The sequence below is a fragment of the Martes martes genome, assembly GCF_963455335.1.
Source record: "Martes martes genome assembly, chromosome: 9".
In the NCBI taxonomy this organism is placed as follows: domain Eukaryota; kingdom Metazoa; phylum Chordata; class Mammalia; order Carnivora; family Mustelidae; genus Martes; species Martes martes.
In genome coordinates, this window is record NC_137896.1 from 124,561,917 (window position 1) to 124,570,948 (window position 9,032).

General features: G+C 33.9%; 1 protein-coding gene across 2 annotated transcripts in view; it reads left to right on the top strand.

The window, feature by feature from the left end:
- The window catches only part of WDR35 (WD repeat domain 35), a gene marked incomplete at its 5' end in the record, with an annotated part of 64,716 nt that extends 56,423 nt beyond the window's left edge, over positions 1-8,293 (top strand). For both annotated transcript variants that reach the window (XM_080812692.1, XM_080812693.1), the window contains 6 exons: positions 1,873-1,983; positions 2,868-3,032; positions 3,892-4,032; positions 4,903-5,059; positions 6,727-6,967; positions 7,274-8,293. In XM_080812692.1, coding sequence (XP_080668818.1) covers positions 1,873-1,983; positions 2,868-3,032; positions 3,892-4,032; positions 4,903-5,059; positions 6,727-6,967; positions 7,274-7,424 — 966 coding nt within the window. In that variant the 3' untranslated portion in view covers positions 7,425-8,293. The remainder of the gene's footprint in view (positions 1-1,872; positions 1,984-2,867; positions 3,033-3,891; positions 4,033-4,902; positions 5,060-6,726; positions 6,968-7,273) is intronic.
- Positions 8,294-9,032: the final 739 nt, after the last annotated feature.

Sequence of the window (9,032 nt, forward strand, 5' to 3'; positions counted from 1 at the left end):
AAATGGTTTCTTGTCAGATATTTGCTTCAAAATGATCTGAGCTGTGTATGTATATATTTGAAATTTGCTATAACAAAATTAAAAAAAGATAGCTTGACTTTTATTAGGTTATATTAACAAAGTATTTAATGTTAAAAGAAACAAAAAGCAGAGTTTTGTGGAACTTTGTTTCAAATGTTCTTTTTAAGCGTCTTAGTTGCTGAATGATGTTAATGAGTTTATATTTTATTTGTTTTATCTAAAATGTAAATTACTGAGTTGTAAAATACCTGTAGAGTTAACCTCTCTCAGCTGCAGGGTCTAGACATATATCAGTTGTGAGTTCTACCTCAAGAATTTTGTCAATTAATAGATGAATGAGTAGTAGAATTCTGATAATTTGATTTTCTCTGTTGTGAATCAGAGCAGTTATCCCTGTAATAATGGCATTTTCAGGTACCTTTATTCTCAGTTCTGTGCTTTCTTGAGTAGGAGAGAAATTGAAATTACTTAAAACCCTGGGTATTAGGACAGTGTATCCTACATAAATGTCATCAGTTAGGTGTGTCTGATGATGCAGAAAAGAATGTTGCTATAGAATATCCAGAAAAGTATTCTTACTGAGTAAGTACTAAGTAATTATAGCTATAGATAATAATTAGATAATTAAAATGATTAAAAAGTTTTAGTAGTGCAAATTTTAAATCACGTTTTTGGAGGAGCTTTTTAATAATATGGTAAAATATGGTAAAAAAAATTTTTTTTTAGTATTGTAAACTTTAAATCAAGTTTTTGAAGGCATTTTTAATAATATGGTAAAATGTACATACTATTTAAGTGGGGAATTCAGGGTGCAGAACTATATATAACACGGTCACAATACTTACAGCAGCTCACACATACATACAGTTTCGTAGGACAAAGATGTTAGGAGATTACATCAGACTATTGAGATAGATTTCCTATGGGTAGTAAGATTATGAGTAACTTTACATTTTTGTGCTTTCTAACTTTTTTTTTTAACCATGAGAATGTGTAACTTTATAACCAGAAAAATACAAATATTACTCTTAAAAAGATAATTGGATCCAAAATGTACTTTTATGATTTTCCCCAAATACTTTTTTTTTTTTTTTAGATTTTATTTTCACAAGTAGGCAGAGAGACAGGCAGAGAGAGGAGGAAACAGGCTCCCTGCTGAGCAGATGCGGGGCTCGATCCCAGGACCTTGGGATCACGACCTGAGTCGAAGACAGAGGCTTTAACCCACTGAGCCACCGTGGTGCCCCACCCCAAATACTTTAGAAATGAGAGTAGGGAGAGAAAAGCTTTGATTAAGTAGATACTCAGAAAGAAAAAGAAAACTGATTTTCTGAAAATGGAGTGTAAGCCAGATGGGTCTGGTCGGCTTTTGTCGTGGTCTCCCTCCTCACCACTGCCTTGCAAGGGAGCTCTGTTTTGGATCTAGCTTCCTGAACTAACGAATGGCCTGCTTGTCTGGGGTGTTTCTTCGGAGAGGTATGTGAGAGCACTGTGAATGTGAGATTTCCCTGAAGCCTCTAATGACGACCATTGATTATACCACCGGTTGCTCTACACATAATATTTCTGTATTTTACATTTCTGTAAAGTTGCTACTGTACTGGGAGGAGGAAGGAGTGCGATAAGTTCAGGACCTGGTTAAAATTCAAATCTGCGGCGTGAGCCAGCTCAACACTGGTTTTTTAGCATCCTTTCTGGTTTGTAGCCTCTGTCTCTGTGTATGTTTCAACGAAAAATGACTGTAACCACCAGTCAATTTAATACTCATATGTCCCTGTGGAGTTTTGTAAATGAAAATATAAGTGATTTCCTTGGTCTATGAAATCTGAGAGTAATGTTCTGTCCTTACAGGAAATAGCACAGATGTTTGTGAGGGTTGGAATGTGTGAACAAGCAGTGACTGCATTTTTGAAGTGTAATCAGCCAAAGGCAGCGGTAGATACCTGTGTACATCTCAACCAAGTAAGGAACTGAAAACTGAAGTCCCTGTTCATCCTCTGAGGCTGTCGCTAGTGTAGGGTTGAGGTGAATTTTGTGAAAGGAGCTAGATACACTCTTACTTTGCTGAGGACCTAGAAAATGTTGGAGTTTGCACTTACTTCTTGAAGTGCTACCATTAAGGGTGACCTGCTCATAACTAACTCAATATGGGGACAAACCCTATGCTGCTAGTCTGGCAAGTTTTTGTCTGGAAGTAATTTCATAATCTGTATTTTATTAGGGTTTTGTTTCCAAAGAAGGACTAGTTAATGGTCATTGCAAGAGGAAGGAATTGAGTTACCTTATCAATATTTATTTTGGCAAATCTATTTTCCTCTCTCTTTATAGAAAACATATATTTGGTATTTTTAAGAGCTGGAATTTAACTAAAAGTGCAGAATTGTGGAAATTGTTGAATATCAGTGTATTCTTTTTTAAGTATTGAAGTATTTTCTAAAACTCCATTTGCTTTTTAAAAATAACTTTTAAATGTTAAATCTGATAGAAGAATTTCTTAACTGATTACATATTTTGTTTTACTGTAAGCAAATGTAGCTTTTTCTTACTCCTTCTTGGTGCAAAACTGAATTATAAATTGTGATTATAAACTTCAAAGTTTTCTTTTTTCCAATGTATTTCCTAAGCAAATAAAAATCTTACATCATTTAATCATTTTGGCACATTTAACTATAGAATCTATAATTGCTCTGATTTTAATTAAATTTATTTAAAAAAATACCAGTTTTTTTTTTAAATTTTGATGTAGTATTTTTAATTACTATAAACTTAAAGCTTTATTGTATGAACTTTATGACATCTGTGACTATAAATGCTTGGGTAACTGAATGGTATATTTTTCCCTCTAGTGGAATAAAGCTGTTGAATTAGCTAAAAATCATAGTATGAAAGAAATTGGATCCCTGTTAGCGAGGTATGCATCTCATTTACTGGAAAAGAATAAAACTCTTGATGCCATAGAACTCTATCGGAAAGCCAATTACTTTTACGATGCTGCTAAACTGATGTTTAAGGTAATATAATAATCTTGGTAAGTAAGTGATATGTTCTAGTTACCAAAGTTTTCTTGTGTATTAAAGAAAACATTTTCCATTTTCTTTGAAAACAAATACTCGTGATAGCAAAATCCCTCTGGTTTTATTACTGCTATATCTAAGTGTTATCTTAGTATCGTTACCTTTTACTAAAGAGTCTGTTTATTCATGTTAGCACCTTATTGGTACCTAAACAATTGAATATTAATCCTGAAGTTAACAAAGAATTACAGAATGTTCAGGGACCATAAAGTATAAATTCCCTTAACTGGGAATTAAATCCTGTTGATAATAGAATTTTGAGTCCTTTTAAATGTACACATTTTGAAGACATTACATTTTTTCATAATGTGCATTTGGAGAGAAGAAGACTAGTATACGGTAATGTATGCAAAATTTACACTGTGTTGTTTTTTCCCATTTGAGTTAATGGAAAAGGGAAGGGAAAGCTCTCCTGTCTCCTAAATAAATTTTCATTTCAGAAGGCTGTACCAGGTTAAAGTCCTGTCATTTCAGTGTACTTGCAACATCACTTATAAAATCTCATGGAAAATGCTTACCCCTTCCATGAAAACTTTCTTCATTGTGACTTAAGAGCATTTGTAATTTTCTGAGATTGTTATTAGTTGTAACTCCATGGCCAAATGCTAAGGAAAGAACGGAGTCCTTAATAAGCTAAAGAGAAGAACGTGGGTTTTAAAATATTTATCATAAGTGGGTGGTACTTATGTTCCATCCCACTGGTTTTCTCTTTTTATTTAAGATCAAATTTCAGAAATGATTGTACAGATATAATTTGATTAAGGAATGTCTTCCCATATTCTTTAAATGTTTAAAGATTGCAGATGAAGAGGCAAAGAAAAGAACCAAACCGTTACGTGTCAAGAAGTTGTATGTTCTTTCAGCTTTACTCATAGAACAATACCATGAACAAATGAAAAATGCCCAAAGAGGAAAAGTTAAAGGAAAGAGCTCAGAGGTAAGGTAGAATGTCACAGAACATGAAATCACCTCATGTGTTTAAGGGAAAACAACAACAACAAACAATCAAACTTCTCTTTATGGACAGGCCATTTAATTTGCTTGTTTGCATTTATTTTCTTAAATGGGAGGAGGAAAAGGAATGACTGACTTGGAATTAATACCCAAATTTGAAATTTCTACCTAGGAGTACTGAAAATGTTTTCTGCAAGACTAATCCGTAGCCTTTGCTCTCTAACCAGTGAGTTTTAGAAACTTTCCTAGAATATGTGTATTATTTTAGGTATAATGAATCTCTTATTAAATTAAAGTTTATACTCCATTCTGTTTTCAAATCTGACCACATCATGGGTCACGGTGTATTGTGTGTTGGATCACCACGAGGTACACTTTTATATCTTACAGTTTTATTTGTCAGCTATACCTGAGTAAAGCTGAAAGAAATTAAAAAAAAATTTTTTTTTAAGATCTTATTTATTTATTTGTCAGAGAGAGAGAGAGAAAGAGAGTGCACAAGCGAGCACAGGCAGGCAGAGTGGCAGCAGAGGCAGGGGGAGAAGCAAGCTCCCCGCCGGGCAAGAAGCCCGATGTGGGACTTGATCCCAGGACGCTGGGATCATGACCTGAGCTGAAGGCAGCCGCTTAACCAGCTGAGCCACCCAGGCGTCCCAAGATGAAAGAAATTTTTGATTATACTGGCTTAAAAAAGATGAATTCTAATGGGGAAGTTAAATCTGTAATGATAGTTTTGTAATGATAAAATCTGCTTACTTGGATATTTTAATGTATAACCATTTCAGAAGCTATCTTTATTGGAATGATGGTCATGGTTGTGCTGACAGAAAATGTGGGTGTGCTTGACTCATAGGCCACTTCTGCTTTGGCTGGTTTGCTGGAAGAGGAAGTTCTGTCTACAACTAGTCGTTTCACAGATAATGCTTGGAGAGGGGCCGAGGCTTACCACTTCTATATACTTGCCCAGAGGCAGCTCTATGAGGGATATGTTGACACTGCACTGAAGACAGGTGGGCATATGACCGAAGGTATAGAATATGTGTAAAAATGATCACTTGAATATGAAGGGCCAGCTCCTTCAGTTTGCCTGTATGTTAATTTCAATAACACTTTTATCTATGGGTTTATTTTTGTGTTTGAGATTTGCTATCTGTAATTTGTTTTGTGCTTTCCCCTTTTTGAAACACTTTTAATTTTTTTTAATACATAAAAAGTAATAATTATGGTTCACATTAAAATCAGAAGTTTGAGATAAGCAAAAAAACCGTCCGTAGCATTCACTATTCTATTCATTTAAAATTAAACACTTAATAGCCCAGTCCATATGCTTTTGAATATATATCTATTTTTTGTTTGTTTTGTTTTTAAAATAATATCAGGAGTATAACAGGCCGTACTTTTATGTCCTTTTTGAAAAACATTGATATGTTCTAAGATATTTCCATATTAATAGCTTTCCATAGCATTTGCTTTTTTTATTAAAATGACACTGATGTAAAAAAAAAGACATGTAACAATTTAAGTCAAAACAGAAAAAAATACAAAGAAAAAGGTAAAATAATCTAATAACTTGTAAAATAATCTTCTAACTCCGACATAATGATTACTAACATTTAGATGAACTTCCTTTTAGACATTTCTTCACGCCTACAAAATTGTAGATAGTTTTCCTTAAAATAATATCATTCATGTTGTTCAGGAGCTTGCTTTATACCCTGTGGTATATGTTGCAGTCATGTTTCCATGTTGACAAACAGAGATCTGTGTTATCATTTGTATTAGCAAGGGGACTGTAAAGCTTTTTTAAATTGGTTATTATACACAGGAACCATTTTTGTTTTTGTATATTTATAACTGACCTTCATTTAATTTTAACTGATTGCTATGTAGTATAAATTATGCAGTTATGTTTAAAATGGTTGTATTTTATATAACTTATGCACAATTTCTAGACTTATAAGGCAAATTAGAACTTTAGCTTGAGAGTTTTTACCTACTGGATAAAGAAATCCATATACAATCTATTAATTCTGTAATACATTTTAAAGAAAGATTGTATCTCTAGCATAGAAAAGGTGAAAATGAGATATGGCCGCTGTCAAAATAAATTTTCTGAACTGACAACTTAATAGGCTCATTGTCACTTCTTTTTTTCTCAGAGTTCTTTTGTTTTGGTAGGATAAGCAAAAAAAAAAAAAAAAATATGTTCAAAGACATGCAAAGAAAAAACATGATTTCATCGTGCTTTGCTTTTTTACCAAAAGGAAACATGATATCATCTTGAAAATTATAACTAACGGTATAATATTAATTTACTTTTTCTGGAAGGCCACAGAAATTTCTAATATATTTATATGAAAAAAAGATATGTTTTGACAACAATTTTTATTTTTTTGTCTGTGTGTGTACTTCTAAACAGTACAGCATGTGCATCATTTGGTGGTGGTGAGTTTTGTGGCACCTGAGTTGTTGGCTAGCGTTACGGAACTGTGAGATCATGTAACTTACTTCCTTCTACCAGTCCTTTGAACGCCCGCCATTGTTGTGTTTTGTTTTTTTTTAAGTTCATAAAAGTTCATGTAGGTTAAACTAACACAGCTTAACATAGATTCTCTTCCATGCATGACCATGATATTATGATTACTTTCCAAAATCTAAATTGTCCTCTTTTACCTAGCCCTTCACCTGAGAGACTATGAAGACATCATCCCCGCCGTTGAGATCTACTCTCTGTTGGCGCTCTGCGCATGTGCCAGTAGAGCTTTTGGTACTTGTTCAAAAGCTTTTATTAAACTGGAATCTTTAGAGACCCTCAGTTCAGAGCAAAAACAGCAATATGAAGATCTTGCTTTAGAAATCTTCACGAAGCATACTCCAAAAGATAATAGAAAATCTGAATTGGACAGCCTTCTTGAAGGGTAGGCTGATTGTAATTAATGTATATCATTCATCCGATTAGGAGCTGGGATTTCTGTAAGTTTAATAGTGTGATATAATAATTTAAGCACTGAATTTTGAAGTAATTTTCCTTAAGATTATGCCCTATTTTATTTAGTCTTCTAAGTATATTAATGCTTTATTTTCTCATCATAAGAAAAGTTTTTAATTGAAACTTGCCTGGAGATGTTTTTTTTTCATTCCTTAACTTTTTAAGTGTAATAAAGTAGTTTAAGTAATTAGAAGTTTTAAAGTATAATTCATCATTTTTCTCCTTGTTTTTACAGAGGGGAAGGGAAACTGCCAACCTGTGTTGCCACGGGAAGCCCAATCACCGAGTACCAATTCTGGATGTGCAGCGTGTGCAAGCACTGTGTTCTGGCACAGGAAATAAGTAACTACAACTTCTGTCCCTTATGCCATAGTTCAGTGGGATAAAGAAATGACAAATTTCTATGACTGTAAAATACATGTAGCATATATCCATAGCTGTGACTGTATATATAATGATGGATTTTCATACATTTTATATGAAAACCAGCATCATTATTTCATAGTTGTGTTGTTACACAAAATTATATGTATACATAATACATATATGTATATATCATACAGATGTTATATATACATAACATAATTTTGTGTAAATATACTGCTATGAAAAAATGATGCTGATTTTCATATAAAACATATGGAAATCAGTCTTATTTCCTATCTGCCTTTCTATCTGTTATGATTACATGATAACTATGAAAATATTCCAAATAAGAAATTTTTCTCACCGTTTCAGGCTTACTGACTCATCAGAAACCTTGGCGGGGTTGGGTGGTGAGAAAGCGGGAGTGGGGCAAAGTTGAACTTAGGGAATTGACATAATCTGTATTAGAAGGTTAAACAATTGTAATATTAAAATGATCTCTATTGTTAGCTGTGTTTCATTAAATAAGTATCAAATGTCTTCTATATTTTATTTTCAGAAGTGAGAAGGCACTTTAAGATATTTTTTTATAATTTGAATTGTTTCTAATAGCCTTATTTTTTTGTATACCTTTTCCTTTTTTATCTACCCTTTTGGCCTCATCTGAGAGATGGCATTTAACGTGACTCTATATTGTGCAGAAAACCTGGCTCTTTTTATAATGATAAAATTTATACAACAGCATTCATTTTGTAGTTACAGTTTTAGTTGAAATATTGTCTCTAAGCAGGGCCCTTCCTTTAAACAACTCTAGGGTTCGGGGAATGATTCTTTCTGGGTCATGTGTCTGTTATGACTTATCATCATTAATTATAAAGAAAAAATGGTAACCAGCAATGGGTAATTTCTTAACCTGTTTTATGTAACTAACAGCGTTCTCTATTTATTTCTCATGAACTTCGTCCTTTCATTTTTGCGGCTGCAGGCTAAACTCTAGCACTGTGTCATCACCATTATTTGCTCAGGTTTGGCTGATGTTTGGTAGAGGTGATGAATAAAAATATGCCACATTGCTATTGCAGCTGTGATACGTAGGTTAGTCACCTCTCAAAGTGCTATGTGTTGGGTGCTTTAGAGACAAATTAAGTCCGTCGCAGATTGAGAATAGTGAGCTCTGAGAAGAGGTTTAGAGCCTAGATGAGCTTTCGGCAGTGAGCTCATATGCCTAAATAAAATGAGAGGACCAGAAGTCTTAGAAGTCTCTGTTTGTGTTCGGTGGCCTTGTGGGAAGTTACCGTAATGCAATGTTAGCCTCCAAATATACTACGAAGCAAGCCATTCTAGAAGTCATGGAGCAAAAAAGGGTACAGACCAATGAAGATGCTTTAAATAACATGGTGTATTGAATCAATTTGAAATGCATGGTGATGGACAAGGAGAAAGTGACTGGGCAGATTAACACTGTTGTTGGGGTAAGGTGTCAGTGGGGTAGAAAGATTACATTACCTGAATCCTGAGTTATGTTCTGTTCTTGTGTCCCGACTCCCATTCTGCCCAGTCAGCTCCTCCCCCACCCCATAGTATGGTTATAAAGAGGACCAGAGCTGAGGTTTGATCCACGTGACCCA